This window comes from Hypanus sabinus, chromosome 14 (genome assembly GCF_030144855.1).
Source record: "Hypanus sabinus isolate sHypSab1 chromosome 14, sHypSab1.hap1, whole genome shotgun sequence".
Lineage (NCBI taxonomy): Eukaryota > Metazoa > Chordata > Chondrichthyes > Myliobatiformes > Dasyatidae > Hypanus > Hypanus sabinus.
The window spans coordinates 76,087,478-76,106,983 of record NC_082719.1 but is presented as its reverse complement, the minus strand read 5'-3'; the positions used below and the strand labels follow the sequence as shown (position 1 = coordinate 76,106,983).

General features: G+C 37.8%; 1 protein-coding gene across 3 annotated transcripts in view; it reads left to right on the top strand.

Annotated features, from left to right (window-relative positions):
* The window catches only part of LOC132404887 (protein unc-13 homolog B-like), a 439,816-nt gene that overhangs the window by 375,095 nt on the left and 45,215 nt on the right, over positions 1-19,506 (top strand). For all 3 annotated transcript variants that reach the window (XM_059989454.1, XM_059989453.1, XM_059989452.1), the window contains exons 26-33: positions 1,078-1,204; positions 1,403-1,499; positions 4,326-4,469; positions 5,115-5,192; positions 9,898-9,975; positions 15,233-15,321; positions 18,057-18,209; positions 19,086-19,209. In XM_059989454.1, the coding sequence (XP_059845437.1) occupies positions 1,078-1,204; positions 1,403-1,499; positions 4,326-4,469; positions 5,115-5,192; positions 9,898-9,975; positions 15,233-15,321; positions 18,057-18,209; positions 19,086-19,209 (890 nt within the window). The remainder of the gene's footprint in view (positions 1-1,077; positions 1,205-1,402; positions 1,500-4,325; positions 4,470-5,114; positions 5,193-9,897; positions 9,976-15,232; positions 15,322-18,056; positions 18,210-19,085; positions 19,210-19,506) is intronic.

Below are 19,506 nucleotides of genomic sequence, written 5' to 3'. Positions count from 1 at the left end.
TACCTACTCCCCAGCACCTTAAACCTGTGTCCTCTTGTGGCAACCATTTCAGCCCTTGGAAAAAGCCTCTGACTATCCACACGATCAATGCCTCTCATCATCTTATATACCTCTATCAGGCCACCTCTCATCCTCTGTCGCTCCAAGGAGAAAAGGCCTAGTTGCCTCAACCTTTTTTCATAAGGCATACTCCGCAATCCAGGGGACATCCTTGTAAATCTCCTCTGCACCCTTTCTATGGCTTCCACATCCTTCCTGTAGTGAGTTGACCAGAACTGAGCACAGTAATTTGAATATTAATGTGCATTTGATGGTTAACAATGAGATGGTGGTGCAAATGGCCTCTTACCACGTTCCATGGATCAATGTGGGCTGCTTTGTCCTGAATGAAACTGAGATTTTAGATTGTTTTTGGAGCTGCACAGATTCAGCAGCTGCAGCATATCCTGTGTTGAGCAAATCACCTCTGAATTGAGTGTTGGATATCAACAGATGCATCACTCACTGCAGGGTACCATGCCTTTGGCCTCCTCTGGTAACTATAGCATTTATGTGAATAGTCCAATCGAGTTTTTATATCAAGCATCCATATCAGTGAATTGGTCTAAATATAATGTATCCATGTTTGCTGATGATACAAATCCCAGTACCACTGTGGCGTAAGTGGAGGATGTTTAGAGGCTTCAGAGAGATATAGATGAGCAAGCTAAATAGGAAAGAGCTAGGAAAATATGGTAATCTGTTTAAGTTGAACAAATAAGAATGTGAATATTTTTAATATGATCAATGTTTGAATGATTTGGTGTTCAGAATAGGAAAATAAGTGTTATGTTGTCCTTCATTGCAAAAAGTTTGAGTACAAAAATAAAGATATCTTGTGTCATGTATTTGAATCCTGGACAGACTATACCTTTAATTTTGTGTACCTAAAGAGGCAGCAAATTGAATGTTCATCTAAGTTACTCTTGGATAAAAACAGAAAATGCTGTAAACAGCAGATCAGGCATCGCCAGTGGAAAAAAAAGTAGCAAGAATTTACATTTTACCATTAATTAGTTTAATGTTTTGATTCTTCAGAACATGAGAAGCACAGACTCTGTAAAAGTGCAGACTACATGAATTTACACTTCAAAGTGAAATGGCTGTACAATGAATATGTCCGAGATCTTCCAGCAATCAAAGGGACGATACCTGAATATCCAGCGTAAGTATGCTGAACCATTAAAACTGCTGTGCTGCAAGGCTTGAAATGCTTTACTGTTGAGTTTATTTAAATATGTTAGAACATAATTCAAATGCATATGTGCTCCATATTTTAAAATGCATCATTTCAAAATGTCTGAATCTTTTACATGTTCATTAGAAGCTTATTTGAATCTTGAATATATTTGTTCTTACATAGGTGGTTTGAACAATTTGTAATGCAATGGTTGGATGAAAATGAGGAAGTCTCTCTAGAATTTCTACATGGAGCTCTTGAGAGAGATAAAAAGGATGGGGTATGTATTCAGATACTCTACCTTGTTGAGACATTTAGACCATGAATAATAAAATCTCCATGGTGTAGTAGACAGCAAGTTGTTGTATACTGAAGGTTGGCTGGCTTATAAAAAAACAGAGAGAACAGTGTAATTGAAACTTAGAGAATAATGATTTATGTTAAACATTTTTGCTGCAGCATCTTCAAAGGTTGAACATTTTGACAATTGGAACAAAGCATAATATTTTCAGTCAGTTTCAGTAAGAGTATTACTGCGATGTTTCATTCTTTGGTCTGACTTATATTTAACCTATTTGACTATACTTTCAATGGTCTTTTGACTAAGTTGCTCCATATTAGTAGAATGCAAACTCTCTGAAGGTACATAGGTTCTGAAATTTATCCTACAGCAATTCAATGCCATTTATATAGAACGTAAATTATTTGTAATTAGTAAAATTAGGTTTACCCTTACCGTAAATCTGCAAAAATGATTTTGTAATTTTTGGATTACCATTCTGACTATATTGGACTTCCTAATTTGGCTTTAACTGCAAATGAAGTTTTCTGAATCCTAAACATCAAGTTAAGTTAAAAGCTTAATGTACAAACTTGAAGTTGTGGCCATTGTGTGAGTGGAAAGTATTAGTGGCTCAACAAACTTGGGCAAGCACTGGCTGAGGTTCTAAGTAAGTTTCTAGTAATTTTGTTTTCTGCTAGTACATATCTGGTGCACTGAGAATGGGTCCAGAGTTAGTTGAATGTCCCTTGTGTGAAATGTGGGAACTTTGGGAGACCTTCAGTTTCCCATGTTAAGAAACTGGAGTTGCAGCTGGATGACCTTTGGCTTATGTGGGGAACTGAGGAGGTGATAGGAGCTACAGGGAGGTAGTCACTCCTAAGTTGCAGGAGGCAGGTACCTAGGTGACTGTCAGGAGAGGGAAAGGGAATAGGCAGCCAGTGCAGAGTACCCCTGTGGCCGTCAGGGTAAAAAGACCTGATGGAAGTTACATACAAGCCTAGGCTACAAATTACAATGGGAGCTTGAAAGTACATGTAAAAAGGCAGCAATAGTCATGGGGGGTTTCAATATACAGGTAGATTGGTGCTGGATCCCAAGAGAAGCAATTTGTAGAATGCCTACAAGATGTTTTTTTTTTATAGCAGCTTCTGTTTGTGCCCTAGGTAGAGTGATTGTGGAGAGGATAATTCTATAGTGAGTAAGTCTAGGATCAGAGGGCACAGCCTCAGAATATAGGGAGATCTATTTAGAACAGAGATGAGGAAAATTTCTTTAACCAGAGGGTGGTGAACCTGTAGAATTCACTGCCACAGATGCTCTGCTGACCAAGTCATTGGGTATATTTAAGGCAGAGGTTGATAGGTTCTTGATTGATCAGGGCTTCAAAGGTTAAGGAAAGAAGAGAGTAGAATGGGGTTGAGAGGAATAATAAATCAGCCATGATGGAATGGTGGAGCAGACTTGATGGGCCGAATGGCCTAATTCTACTGCAATGTCTCATATTCTATTGGAATTCCTTATTTGGCAGTTCCTACCACACAGATTGATCCTTTTTTGGGAATTCATTCCCCACAACTAGTTTCTTTAATTTTGCCTTAAATCCAATTGAAGGTGAGTCTTAAAATAGGAATTACAAATAAAAGCTCTTAATAAATTGACACAAAAAATTCTGTAGATGCTGCAAATCTTGAGCACACCCATAAAATGCAGGAGGAACTCAGCAATTCAGACTGCATCGATGGAGGCAAATAAGCAGTTGACGTTTCATCAGGGTCTTGGACTGAAATTTCAACTGTTTACTCCCCTCCATAGATGCTGCCTGACTTGCTGACTTCCTCGGACATTTTGTGTGTGTTGCCAGTAATGAATTGAATCACAGCCTGGTAGTGTGAGCCTTAGGTCCCACACATCAGGTTCAGGAACAGTTACTACCCTTCGATCATCAGGGTTCTAAACCAGTATGATGACCATTCAGCTCACACTGAACTGATTCTACAACCTAGTGTCTCACTTTCAAACACTCCACAACTCCTGTTCCCAGTTATTTATTTGTTTGTTTGCATTGTTTGTCTTTTGCACATTGGTTGTCAGTCTTGGTCTGTGTGCAGCTTTTCATTGATCCTGTTGTATTTTTTTGTTCTTCTGTGAGTGTCAACAAGAAAATGAATCTCAGAGTAGCATATGGTGACACATAGGTACTTTGATAATAAATTTACTTTGAACTTTGAATTCTGTTATTATAAATTGAAGTGATCTTTCTTGTTTTGGGAATGGAAATGTAGAACTGACTACGTAAAGTGATTGGTGTGCATTGCATGGATGCAGTTTTAAAATGTCAACGGAGAACAGATTAACATGATATGTTGATAGATTACTGTGGGAGGCCATTTTTTATGAACTATATAAACACTGTCATTAATCTATTGAGTCAAATGAAGAATTTAATTAAAGATTTCCCTTTGTCTAAGGATTCAGCAAATTGTGAAAAAAGGCTATTCTTGCTAAATATTTCAGGAATAACATTCATGTGACAATCGTACAATTGAATTTGAAATTGCAACTCCTGCAAATAAAGGACCAGAATTTGTTCCAGGGCTGTTGAGTAAATGTGAAAGTTATCAGTGACACCATTATTAAGAATTAACTTTGAATTGTTGAGAAAGGAAGCCTGTTATGATGTTCTGAACAATGAAATATTGAAGCATTCTTAGCAAGAATTGTCAATTTTTTGTGTTTACAAAAACATGGCTTATATTCTCAGTACTTGAATTCTCTTACTGTATCAGTTTTATGTTCTAACTGAATTTGTCTTTTAAATGTCAGTTCCAGCAAACATCTGAACATGCTTTATTCTCTTGCTCGGTGGTGGATGTTTTCACACAATTAAATCAGAGCTTTGAGATTATTAAGAAACTCGAGTGTCCCGATCCAATGATTGTTGCTCATTACATGAGAAGGTTTGCAAAGGTATGAACATTATTTTCAATGCATTCTTTGCATTTATTATTTTATTTTATTGGACTACCCACAAAAATACTGTGGAAAAATTTATTACAGTGCATTATCGTGATTATTTCAAGGTTTCTTAGAATTTTTAGTGCAAGAGCTCATCACATTTTCTGTCTTGGAGCTTATGCAAATTGAGTGTCTTTTAATCAATAGCATTTAAATTTTTAAAATATTGTTCAGTTTGCTCTAATGTGATTTGCATATAATGAGACAGTCTTTTTGCTGGTATGCAATTGGTTCCCTGCTTCTCTGAGTGAAGTTCAGATTGGTTCCCTTCCCACAGCTGAAATAAGTTGGGGAATCAGTAAAACAGAATATATAACAACTTGTTGTCCTGACCCACCACTTTCCCATGTGTTTTGAACAGAATGAGGGCACCAACCCAGAGGACAGAGTGGCTATTTCCAAACATATTTTAAGCATATCATTGAGGCCATTTGCAATTTTAAGCTGTTGAACCATTATGGTATCCTTATCAGGCCAACCTAGTAGCAAGAAGAACAAAGCACTTCGATTAAAATCAAGACTCAACTGGCTGCAGTGTTTTTCTTTTTAAGTAAATGTTATCAACAGCCGCAAACGTGTGTTTTCTCTCTCTAACAGACCATTAGCAAAGTTTTACTACAGTATGCGGATATTCTTCTAAAGAACTTTAAGTCGTACTGTTCCAAGGAAACATTGGTAAACATATTTTCTTCACTTAAATACTTACTATGTATAGTTTCAGATTTAACACTTGCAGCAGCAACTCCACAAGTCTTTTATTGTTAAATGTCTCCTAAACATATGAACATTCAGTTTTTACAGAGTTTGTTATAATTAACATTATATTTACAACTTATTTTGAAGATAAGATTTTATAATAATTTATCCACAGCCGCACTTTCATGTATTTCAAGTGTATGATTTTTGGGCCGGATTAACTAAATATTATTGAGAAATTATCTGCAGGCTCTTCACTGTTGTTGCTTAAAAGCTATATAACAGATAAAGAGCTATGAACAGAACATATTTTGTTGAAGTTAGTAATTTTTCAATTATTGGCACTGTGTAGTACAGTACATCATACTACAATGTACATTTAATTTTTAAAGGTGAGTGTGTCCAATGGCATTTCAGCCACAGCTATATTAGGCTAGGTACCTCCCAGAAAATTGGGCACAATGGGCTGAATGGCTTTTTGTGCAGCAAATTCCTATGAATTCAATCTAGTTTCTCACATTTTCTCAGATCCCTGCATTTTTATAAATCAACTTCAGATTTTAAAGAAATAGTGGGAAATAAAATTAATCCATTACTGAATTTTGTGGCATTTTACTGACTCCTTCCCTTTATCACAGCTTGACTCCAGGGTGAGTTCCAGGCCACGTATCTGTACCAGTTGTGTAACATCACCAGATTCCATTCCAGTACAATTCATCTTCTGAAACTCTCCTCTCTGCCTTTAATACCTCTATACTTGAGGTCATTCAAAGTATTGCAGTTTGTGTTCTTATTAATAGCCTTGATCTTCCTCACCTATATTGTCTTCTGTTTATGCATCACCTGTATTGTAAAATTCTGACTCCTTGTTTTCAGATACCTTTGTACTCTTGCTTATTTCCATTTCCACAAATGTCCAAAATCTCTGCATCTTCCAGTTCTCGCCTCTTGATCATCCTAAAATTCATTGCTCCACCACTGGCCATGCCTTTAGTTTCTGTGCTGTACATACTAGAGTTTGTCATATAACCATATAACAATCACAGAACGGAAACAGACCATCTCGGCCCTTCTAGTCCGTGCTGAACGCTTACTCTCACCTAGTCCCACTGACCTGCACTCAGCCCATAACCCTCCATTCATTTCCTGTCCATATACCTATCCAGTTTTTTTTAAATGACAATATTTAACCTGCCTCTGTCACTTCTACTGGAAGCTCGTTCCACACAGCTATCACTCTCTGAGTAAAGAATTTATCCCTTGTGTTACCCCTAAACTTCTGCCCCTTAACTCTCAACTCATGTCCTCTTGTTTAAATCTCCCCTACTCTCAATGGAAAAAGCCTATCCATGTCAACTCTATTTATCCCCCACATAATTTTAAATACCTCTTCAAGTCCCCCCTCAACCTTCTGCGCTCCAAAGAATAAAGACCTAACTTGTTTAACCTTTCTCTGTAACTTAGGTGGTGAAACCCAGGTAACATTTTAGTAAATCTCCTCTGTACTCTCTCTATTTTGTTGACATCTTTCCTATAAATCGGTGACCTGAACTATACACAATACTCCAAATTTGGCCTCACCAATGCCTTGTACAATTTTAACATTACATCCCAACTCTTATACTCAATGCTCTGATTTATAAAGGCCAGCATACCAAAAGCTTTCTTCACCACCCTGTTCACATTAGATTCCATCTTCAGGGAACTATGCACCATTATTCCTAGATCACTCTGTTCTACTGCATTCCTCAATGCCCTACCATTTACCATGTAAGTCTTATTTTGATAAGTTCTGCCAAAATGTAGCCCCTCACACTTATCAGCATTAAACTCCATCTGCCATCTTTCATCCCACTCTTCTAACTGGCCTAAATCTCTCTGCAAGCTTTGAAAACCTACATCATTATCCACAATGCCACCTACCTTTGTATAATCCGCATACTTACTAATCCAATTTACCACCTCATCATCCAGATCATTAATGTATATGACAAACAACATTGGACCCAGTACAGATCCCTGAGGAACACCACTAGACACCGGCCTCCAACCTGACAAACAGTTACCCACCACTATTCTCTGGCATCTCCCATCCAGCCACTGTTGAATCCATTTTAATACTTCAGTATTAATACCTTTACGATTGAACCTTCCTAACTAACCTTCTGTGTGGAACCTTGTCAAAGGCCTTACTGAAGTCCATATAGACAACATCCACTGCTTTACCCTCATCAGCTTTCTTACTAACCTCTTTAAAAAATTCAATAAGATTTGTCGAACATGACCTTCCACGCACAAATCCATGTTGACTGTTCCTAATCAGACCCTGTCTATCCAGTTAATTATATATACCATCTCTAAGAATACTTTCCATTAATTTACCAACCACTGACATCAAACTTACAGGCCAATAATTGCTAGGTTTACTCTTAGAACCCTTTTTAAACAATGGAACCACATAAGCAATACGCCAATCCTCCGGCACCATCCCCATTTCTAATGACATTTGAAATATTTCAGTCAGAGCCCCTGCTATTTCTACACTAACTTCCCTCAAGGTCCTAGGGAATATCCTGTCAGGACCTGGAGATTTATCCACTTTATATTCTTTAAAAGCACCTGTACTTCCTCTTCTTTAATCATCATAGTTTCCATAACTACCCTACTTGCTCCCCTTACCTTACACAATTCAATACCCTTCTCCTTAGTGAATACCGAAGAAAAGAAATTGTTCAAAATCTCCCCCATCTCTTTTGGCTCCACACATAGCTGTCCACTCTGATTCTCTAAGGGACCAATTTTATCCCTCACTATCCTTTTGCTATCAATATAACTGTAGAAACCCTTTGGATTTATTTTCAGCTTACATGCCAAAGCAACCTCATATCTTCTTTTAGCTTTTCTAATTTCTTTCTTAAGATTCTTTTTACATTCTTTATATTCCTCGAGCACCTCATTTACTGCATACTGCCTATATTTATTGTAGATCTCTCTCTTTTTCCGAACTAAGTTTCCAATATCCCTTAAAAAGCATGGCTCTCTCAAACTTTTTACCTTTCCTTTCAATCTGACAGGAACATAAAGATTCTGTACCCTCAAAATTTCACCTTTAAATGACCTCCATTTCTCTATTACATCCTTCCCATAAAACAAATTGTCCCAATCCCCTCCTCCTAAATCCTTTCGCATCTCCTCAAAGTTAGCCTTTCTCCAATCAAAAATCTCAACGCTGGGTCCAGTCCTATCCTTCTCCATAATTATATTGAAACTAATATTGTCCCCTTTCTTTCTCTCTTTGATGTACCTCAATATCATTCTCTTTTATCACAAACTTTGTGAATGTTCTCATATCAAGTGGTGGCTTGGTGTTATATTTTGTTTGACAAAATACCAGTGAATCATGTTGGGATGTTTAACAAGAGGGGTTATTGTTTTTGTACCACACCTATTCCATTTAGACCACGTTCAGTAAAATTAATTCCCCAGTAATGGAAAGGTCACTGGGAGCATGGAAAAGACAGGCTTAAAGCCAAAGCTGAGGTAAACAGTTGTTTTTCAGACTGGAGAATTAGGTGGTAGGCTCACAAGAGGCCAGTGCTTAGATTTAAGTATACTTTGCTAAATCAAATGTGAGCACGCGACATAAATTGCACTTTCTGATTCAAAACATGGAAATGTAGTAAACAGTGAAAAGGTTTGCTGCAGACTGATAGAAGACTTGGGCTTGCAGATTAATAAAGAAATGTGCGATTAATATGTTTCTCAAGAGGAGAGATAGGATGAACTAAAATGGCACAGTTCTAACATGTGTGCAGGAATAGAGGAGCCAGGATGTATTTGTGCATAAATCTTTGGAAAGTGGGAGGATAAGTTGAGAGAGCAGATGGTAAAACATAATGTATCCTGGGCTTCTTGCTTGGAGTACAAGAGCACGGAGATTATGATGAACTTTTAATATATACATAAGAGTATTACACTTATTTTTGGTTACCATAATTTATGAAGGATATGAATACCCTAGAGAGATAGAAACAATTTACTAAGGTCAGCTGGGGTCCTGGAGCAAAGAAAATTGATTGATATGTTCATGAGTAATTCAAGGTTTAGATAGATAACCGGAGAGAAATAGTTTCCAGTAGCAGATGGTTCAAAGATCTGGGCCACAGCTTTGAAATATTGACAGAAACATACAGGGGTACAAGAGAAAAACATTCATGTTAAAAGCTGGAATACCCTGCTATTAAGGGTAGTGGAAATAACTTGCAATGCTATATATAAAAAAAAGAGCAGCAGATTGATACTGACTAGATCCTGGATCACTCCAAAGGGTGCCAGCATGAACATGTTGGCCCAAATAGACATCTATGTTGTAACGATTCAGTGAGTCTTGTAGTAATGATTCTAGTGTTGTCAGAATAAATATGCTGAATTTACATTTGTTATCAGAGAAAAAATATACTTTAACGTTATTCTTAGCTTTCTGTTTTTTCTGAACAGAATTAAAGATGACTAATTGCTTATTCTGAGAGAAAGATATCCAAAACTGAACTTTTTTTTGCTTTTAAGAACTGATGCTAAATGTAGCCAGATTATGTGTTATTGCATAAAATTGAATGTAGCTTTGATACTACTTTAAAGAAAGAGTCTGATGCAATTGAACGTATCTCCTTTTTTTTGCCAACAGCCTTGCATTCTGATGAACAATGTACAACAGCTCAGAGTACAGCTGGAAAAGATGTTTGAAGCCATGGGTGGAAAAGAGGTAAGAGGCTGAATCTGAAGAGACTGTATTTGCAGGTTCAGACAGCAACAGTCTTACAAATAATTTGGGGGTTCACTTTAAGAAAGTATGCTTATTTCTCAATCCCATAGCATAGTTTCAAGCATCTTCACAATTAGAAGCACAAGCTTCATTGGCTGGGAAACTGTTACGTTGTTAATGCAAAAATGCTGCTGAGCTGTTTAATAGGCTTTGTTTTTGCAACTTTCTAACACTGTAGGCTATGTCACAGAAATGTGAAAATCAACCATTTATTGTAAGGTATAATGAAGAAATTAAATAGGAATTCCATTCAAGCTGAGGTGACACGTTCATAGATCTCAAAAAGGGAAAATTTGAGTTAGTGTTACAACTCCAAAAACTAACTGCATGTAAAACATGGGAGCTGGGATGCATGTGTGTGGACTTAATGTCTCCTCTTTAGTCAGGTGCTGAAATATGACATGGTTCTGTAAACAAATGCAGAATACTTAATCAAACCATGTATTTACAAAGCAACACGCTCAAAATTCTAGAGGAACTCAGCAGGTCATACGGATCCATGGAAGTGAACAGATAGTCAATGTTTCAGGAAGAGACTTTCTTCAGGACAGAGAAGGAAGGGGGGAGATGTCTGAATAAAATGATGAGGGGAGGGGAAAGAGGCTAGCTGGAAGGTAATAGGTGAAGCCAAGTAGGTGGGAAAAGTCAAAGGCTGAAGAAATAATCTAATAGGAGAGGAGAGTGGACCATAGGAGAAAGGGAAGGACAAGAGGTCCCAGGGGCTTTAGAGGCAGGTTAGAACATTTTAGAATATTACTCATTTATTAAAAACTCTACACTACTCCCTGCTTAGCTATAAACTCCAATTCAATACAGAATGTATCTCAATTTACAGTATGTGTGTGAATTGTCCATTTAATTTTAAATTACCTCAAGATTTAATCACAATAGAGGATTTTGTACTGTTGTGGGATAACTTTTTTCCTGACAAGGGGGGAGCCACTCTGCTTGGCAGGTGAGACTTAACGACTATGAAATCATCTCAGGTTCTGGAGTCTCCTCAATGTGAGTTGTAGGAGTTGACTCTGTGACTCTAGAAAGTGGTTCTGACAGTTCTGGCCATCTTTCTTCTCTAACAATTGACTCTGCTCTTCTTAATTGATTAACGTGTTGTGTTCAGATGACATCAGATATAATCTCCACTGTGTAGGAGAGTGGTCCAGTTCTGTACTTAATCTTTCAGAGTACCCATTTTTGATCACCTCTGTAGTCCTTCACCAGGACTGCTTCTCCAGGAGTGAAACATCGGATCTCCTAGTTTGGCTCAGCTGTTCGTTCTATGTATTCATTCTGAGATTGGGTTTGAGGAGACCCAAGCACGAGCATGAGTGACAACCCAGGAACAGCATAGCTGGTCAGTTGTTGGTCATGTATTGTGTTGAATTGCAATATGCCAGAAAGAAAATGGTGGGCTTCTGAGTCAGTGTGCTTTGCTGACATGGCTCACAGTGTATTCTTTAGACTCTAGGCAAACCTTTCCACGAAGCCATTTGTCGCTGGGTGGTACGGTACAGATGTAATATGTCTCATTCCATTCATTTTCAGGAATGACTAGAACTGTTCTGACACAAGGTGTGGACCATTGTCATGGACTAAGTGTTCTGGACACCAGTCCTTGAGAAGAGGCTTCCCAACACATCAACAGTGTGCGAGGCTGTAGTGGAGTCTATTGGGAACACTCTTGGCCACTTTGAAGCTGCATCCACTATTACCAAGAAACTTGTGCCCATGAATGCCCAGCAAAATCCACTTGAATCCTCTGCCAGTGCAGTGCAGGTCACTTCCAGAGTTGGAGAGGCACTGCTCTTGTCATCTGGAGGTGCTGGCATCCCGAACAGTGCATGGCAAGCTGCTCGATCTGCTGATCTGTTCCAGGCCACCAGACAAAGCTTCAAGCCAATGCTTTCATTTTGACCATGCCAGATGACCGGCATGTGGCTCTTACAACACTTTAGCTCTCAGCTTAGATGGTGCAGCTCTCAATACTCACAGCAATCCCTTTCAAGGGCAAGTTTAGTGTGACGCTGGTAAAAACAGGGGAACTGGAATTTCTGCTGCACATCTCAATCATTTTGGGTTGCCATGTAGACCTGAGATAGTGTGGGGTCTTCTCTGGTTTATTTTTGGAATATCTCTGCTATAATAGGGAGACTTCGGATTTGCATTAGGGAGAATATATCAAAAGGAGTGTCCTCTTTTGTACATTTTTGAGACGTCAGTGGTTGATGATGGTAATGAGGGTCAACTCTCTCCCATACAGAGATACTAATTGAAATGTTTTACACTGCACCCAAATTCAAGGGTTCTCTGTCAATGTGTGTAATGTTTTCTCTGCAGCGGTAAGGGACGGTGGTGCAAAGACTTTGGGGCTTTCACTTCCATCACTCATGATATCTGACATGACTTAACCTATACCATGAGGTGAGGCCTGACAGGCAAGTTTCACTGGACAATGTGAATAATCGTGTGAATACAGTGTCTGACATTCCCATTTCCTTTGTCTTTTGGAAAGCCACCTCACATTGCTTTGTGCATTGCCTTTTCTTCCTGATCTGCAGTAATGAGTTTAAGGAGTGAAGCACAGTTGCCAGGTTTGGCAGGAACCTGTGGTAATTGACAAACCATAAAAAGGACCACAACTCTGACATTTCCTTTGGCCTCTGCTTTAATCTTCTCAGCACACTTGTGTAATCCTTGTGTGTCAATAGTGTGACCACAGTAAGTGATGCTTGGTTTAAAGAATTCACACTTGTTGTGTTGCGCTCTGAGTCCATAATCTTCTAATCTTTTTAGCACCGTCTTGAGATTTTGGAGATGTTTCTTGTCATCCTCACAGGAATAATGATGTCTTCAAAGTAAAACTGAATGCAGCCTTGCAGCACCCTGGTACAGATGCTATTCCAGACATAAGCCTATTGAAGCCCTTTGTGAGTGTTTATTGTGAGAAACACTTTGGACTCTTCTTCCATCTCCATCTGTAGGTAGGCCTCAACAAAGTCCTCTTTGCTGAAGTGTTTCCCTCCTGAAAGATGACCTCTATCCTGGGCAGAGGGTATTAATCTACTTTCAGCACTGGGTTAATGGTTACCTTAAAATAGCCAAAAATCCTGACAGACTCATCTTTTTGGCTACTGGGACCACTGGTGTGCCCATGGGCTTCACTCAACTTTGGAAAGAATTCTTTCAGCCTCTGTGTGATCTTGCTCACTGGCTGTTTTGTCAAGGATGGTATAAGGAACTGGATAGGCTTTGTAAAACTTGGGTGTGGCATTTTCATTTATCACTATTTTACCCTTGACATGTTTCAGTTTTCCAATGCCATCCTTAAAAATTGCTGTGGCATCATCCATTATGTTCTTAGTTGACTTTATTGCAGAGGATGTGGCAAGCAAATGGTAGATGAATCTGTAATGAAGTTGTCTCCTCAGCCAATCATGCCTCTAACATATCCCTCTATGTTGACCTTCCTGTTTTTACCACATAGAAACACAATATGGCTTGTTGGTTATTGTATGACACTGTTACAAATGTCATTTCCACAGGAGTTATCTTTTCTCCAGTATACATTCTTAGCTGGATATCTCCAGGCTTCAGTTTAGTATCTTTGAAATGCCATTCAAGCTAATTTTATGGAATGACTGAAACAGCTGAGCCATATTGCTTGGCTCTTGTTAGTTTTCACATTGCAAATCTCAAGGCAACCTAGTGCTGTGTCACTCTCATCATTATCAGATTGCTTTTATCAGCAGCATGTATATTAGTGCTTTTTTTTGAAGCTGCAATTTGACTTTTTATCTTTTTCTCTTCCCTGTGCAGGACATATACTTTTGTCTGCCTGACATGCTCTTTGTATATGCCATGCCTTGTTGCAGTTTTACAAATTCCACCTTTAAACTTGAATTGGTTTGGTGTATGTGAGCCCCTGCCACAACTGTAACACTGTTTGTCTGGCCATGCAGATTTCTGTTTATTTGTTGCAATTTTGTTCACGATCACTTTCATTCCTGACTGCCACTCAATGGTGTCTCTGGCTGTTGTTTCCATTGATACAATGATTTCAAATGCTCTTTCAAATTTGAGTTGTGCTTCAGTTAAGAGCTCATTTTGGTTGCTTTCACACGAACTAAACGGTCTCTCAGTGCTTGAACAGGTTGGTAGTCATCTCGGATTCATTTTAATAACTACCTCATCACTATTGTTAATGGTTGTAACCCTGAAAAATGAAAGAAAAACGCAGGAACTGAAATGTGTGTGGACAGAGTTTCTTTATTTTAGTGAGGCATTCAAATATGATGTGGTGTAATGGCATATGTTATTCACTTACTTCCTGCATTTAACACATAATCAATGATGTAAACTTACATAGAATGTTTAAACTAATAATATATTTACAATATTACCCAGATATTACTGAAATATTAAATGCACAAGTGTCACATTAAGAAAAGGATGAATCAGCAGATATAAGGGCTTTTTCGTGAAAGGCAATGAGGATAACTTTGGAAAACTTGAGTTAAAGTAAATTAAAACCTGATTTTAAGTAGTAGTTATCAATTCTGCTCATGTTGGGTCCAGCGAAGGTAATTGAGTTGTGGTTAGATGATGAGGGATTGAGTGGTAATTTACAAAGAGGAGAAGAGCTTGCAGAGAAAGTGAGCAGATGGAGGTGAGATTGGAGTACAAAGGATACAGGAAAGACTTTGGAGAATATGGGAGAGGAAGAGAAAATAGCTAGTGGTAGGGAAAAATTAGAGTTATTTCATGCAGAAACCATTGAGTGCTTATTCATTGATGTGGAAATGTATTTATTTCATGAAGTGTAATGATCTAAATGTTGCTCTTCAACTCTTAAAGAAGTTATGTAGTACATGGTCCAGGTATGCTGGTACAAGATGGAGATGCAAGATAGCTTATTCCTCTTCAGAGATGTTGCCTGACTTGCTGAGTTCCTCGAGCAATTTGCTTATGCTGTGCAAGATGGAGAAGTCCATATAATCATTCTCATTTATTTTTGCTTTTTCATTTTGTTCTGTTTTTCTTTCTGTTTCCTTGGCTATAATTGAATCTGCATGTACTGTCTTTTCTATAATGGGATTTATCATTGCTACCTAGATTCTATTCAGATGAAAATGTAGTGATAATTAAGAATGATAGATATAACTGAAGATGAACATCAGATGTATCTTTGAAATCACAGCTTGATTCTGAGGCAGCTGACACTTTGAAGGACCTCCAGGTGAAGCTGAACGGTGTTCTAGATGAGCTTAGTGATGTATTTGGTGTAAGGTGAGTAATTAAATTCCTCTTACTTTACCTGTTTATTTTTAAAACTGACCTTTGTTGTGCAAATATAACCGTGTGATCAAATTTTATTCCATAATCAAAAATGGTAACTCCCCCTTCTAAATTTGTGATGGATGATTAAAATAATTGGTCAACTAATTCGTGCACAGCTTGCATGTTTTGGGTTTATGCTCTGATAAATTAATTCCCAACTATAACTGACATTTGACCTCAGTGACCCCATTAGGGAGAGAAAACTTGAAATTGCAATCTTTTTCCCTAGAAAATGCAGGTATCAGGTCAGGTCAGAATCTTACTCAACCACGTTGGTGCCGCTGGTTAATATTTTTATGTGGGCCTTAGTGAGCTATTAATTAACTCCCTTGAGCTGCAGCCCAACAAGAAGTCACTTGGCTAAATCAAGCTGAATTAAGCTTCTGCCTACCCAGGGTATAGTGGATGGTTAAACAAGTTGAATTTCTGTGCTCATGAGACATACTAAGGCATCGGTTGCGAGTAGACCTCAAGCAGCTTATTATGATGCTTTTGTGAAATATCATGACATCTTTGGATGGAATTAAGGCAGAAGACAGAGCTTTGTTTCCCGTCAAGATCTGGAACAGTTCTAAAAATTTCTGACATTTGGACATTTATGAAATATTAAGATTTATTTGAATATTGTAGAATAAAAATATTTAAAGTTTTTTTTTAAACGCTGCAAATAAAAAAAACTTTCATTTACCCGCTGAGTCACAAGTTGCTGTTCAAGTGAATGGGGTTGCTACTCCATGTCAGGTCTTCCTGAAGTGTAATGGGGAGGGGCGTCCCCCAGCACAGTGATGGAGAATTTCAGTATGGCTGAGCATTGCCGCTGGACTCCCGCAGAGTGATGGGTACCAGCGGGTCATCCATTATTTAGCTCAATAACTTTGCCTAGTGAGATGAAGCCTTTTGAAATTTAAAAATTACTGGACTTTTAAAAAGAAAGATAAAGGGTAAGTTACATTTGACGATGCATTTAAAGTTTATCTATCTGTATATTTTTTATTTTATTTAATAATACAGCACAGAGTAGGTCCTTCTGGCCCTTCAAGCCATGCTGCCCAGCAACCCCCAATAAACCTCATTAATCCTAGCTTAATCACGGGTCAATTTTCTATGACATATTAACCTACCTATTATGTCTTTGGACTGTGAGAGTAAACTGGAAGAGGCAGAGAAAACCCACGCATTCCATGGGGAGGTATTGGAAACTCCTTACAGAATGCCACCAGAATTGTACTCTGATCTCCGGAACGCCTCGAGCTGTAATAATGTCATGCTAACTGCTACGTGACCATGGCACCCAAATTATTGATTAATCCCAGCATTGTTCATCCTCCAACTGCCAACATGGGATTTGAACTCCCTCCCTGCCATCCCAATGACTTAAAAACTACACTAATCTACCAGGCACCATTTTCTTTGACTGCTGCCCTTGCAGTCAACAAAAATATGGATTCTTAACCTCTGTACACTTTAATAATTTATTATTTGGCATAAAATGTGTAATTTGAGTGATGGGCAGAACAAGTATAAATTTTGAGTTTGTGCCTTCCTGAAAACTAATCCTTGTTATATTTACTTAATAGAATAAATATTGTATTTGAAATGCTTATTCATTGCTCCAAGGTGGATGTGTGTTCCAATTTAAAATGCACTTCTTTAATTTTCCTCATGGGGATGAAAACACTTCAGAGCTTAGAGAAACAAAACATTGTGTCAGTTAAAGAAGGGTTTTTAGGAGCTTGCACCAGGGTGAAACAAGTATTGACTGAATGAACAGCCAATAATGCAGAGCTAGAGGCCAAGGAAAAGCCTAGTGTTTAAAAATTGTATTGTGAAGTAAAGCAAAAGGAATTGGTGTTCTTTGCTGGAGTTTGATGAGTAGGATCCTGATAGGAGTGATAGTGAAGTGCAGGATAATAGAGTGTGAAAGCCAGTTTTCATCACATTTGATGCTATTTATAATTTCTGTTTATGCACTTTCATAGTGAAACTGAAATATAGACTGGAAAATCACTACTGATAAGAGAACAATTGTGAGGTACCATGTGTTGCAGGAGTTTAAGGAGAAAAGAATAGCAGAGATGGAATGATAGAATGTAGAAGATAAGAATATGCAAGTTCTTGAGAATAGGATTCACAATGAAAATTTTGAATAAGTTACGAGCATTGTTGAATGACAGTGTTGATGTGATTATTTCAGTGAGCAGGTGATGACAAAGTGGAATCAGATTCTCTCTAGAACTAGAGCAGAAATGGGTCATTGCTTTCACAGATTGCATTGGCTGAAGACAGGAAAACTAAGACAAAGATTGGATTGATTGGTTGGAGAGAGATTAGGTATGAGAGTTTGAAATTTTAGAGAAGGTGCATATGCCATGTACACCCATTTTATAATTTTCTTATTTGTGAAATGTACCTTAGTTCTGGAATTAAACATTTATCAAACACATGAAGTATTTTTTGTCAAATTCACATTGGATTTCATCTCACAAGTCAACTATTCAATATTTATCCTTCCTGCACTTTTATATGCATATTACTGACCATATTGACCTAACGTAAAGTGACTGGTGGTTGTTAGGATTCCATCAATCTTAAACTTGAACCACCAACATATTAAATATTTAGATGTTCTAAATTGTTGTGGAACATCTGCAGTTGCTGCACCTTTAACTTCTGCTACAATACAGTTTCCAGCCTCGCCTTGATGAATGTGTTAAACAGATGGGAGATATCCTAAGCCAGGTCAAAGGTACTGGGAATGTCCCTGCTACTGCTCGTAATAGTGTAGCACAAGATGCAGATAATGTGCTTGGACCATTAATGGATTTCTTGGATGGCAAGTAAGTAAGAAGGGAAGTACTTACGGTAAGATATAACACAATCTCCAGAAAGATCTTCTGGAGCAGTACACAGTACATATTTTTAGGAAGTGGTTGCTTTACCATTTTTAGAAATGTTATTATCTGTTGGACTGTTAATGAGAAATGAACCGATATTTAGTGAACTCCTTTAACTAGGCTTCCGCATTCGACACACTTTTTTTTAACTTGCTTATTCATTCTTATCAAGTTCATGATTGATTATGACATTATTAGGTGTGCATATTTCCATCTTAAAATTTAAGTTAGAGTAAGTGATCACAATTGATAATTGTTCATGCAGCATTGCATCATCATGCCCCAATTTACAGTCTCTGTTTTGTGAATTGATTAACTGCAAGCAGTATCTGTGAAATAATTTTTAAATAGCCCCTGATGTCTGGAGGTAATTGGGTAAAGATATCAAGGTATGATTATTCAGTTTATACAGTTGTTTCTCAAAAGTAATGTTTCCTCAGGACTAGAAAGGTCAATGTGATTGATTATTTGCATTATGTACATCTATATAATCCTTAATTCCAGTTTAGACACAATGCTTTTTTTCAAAGTATAGTCAAGCAGACGATATTGTGCATTTGTTTAATCTCTACGATAGCACCAGAAAAATAATCCCATATCACAGGGCCTGCCTGCTACAGACTGTTGTAGAGCAGTATAAATGTGGATGTCAAACTGTTGCCAAATTACCCAGAAGTTTTATTGTAAAATAGCAAACCTGAATGAAATAGACACTAAGTAATATTTCAGTACATAGGCCATCTTCGATAATATCATTCTATATTGAAAACCTGTCTCCACTTGGTTACTTTTTAAAGTAGGTTGTCTTTTATTTTGCAGTTTGACACTGTTTGCCAAAGTGTGTGAAAAGACAGTGTTGAAACGTGTTCTCAAGGAACTGTGGAAAATTGTGGTAAACACAGTAGAAAGAACAATTGTTCTGCCTCCTCTAACTGATCAGTCGGTGAGTAGCCAAAGTGTTGTCGAATTCAAAAGTTCCACATTTTATTTAGATTTCATGGATTTCATAGAACTCAGAGGTGATTCAGCCAGTGCATGTCATCACTGATGCTCCACTTGAACGTCTTCCCATTTCCTCCAGTATAACCTTCTGTTTCCTTCTCTGTCAAATACTCATTTAAATAAACCTACATTATTAACCTCAAACACTCCCCATGCTAGCAAGTTTCGCAACGTCATATATTTGATTAAATAATTTACAAACTTAGGTTGGTTGTAATGTTCCTGTGCAGAACATTAT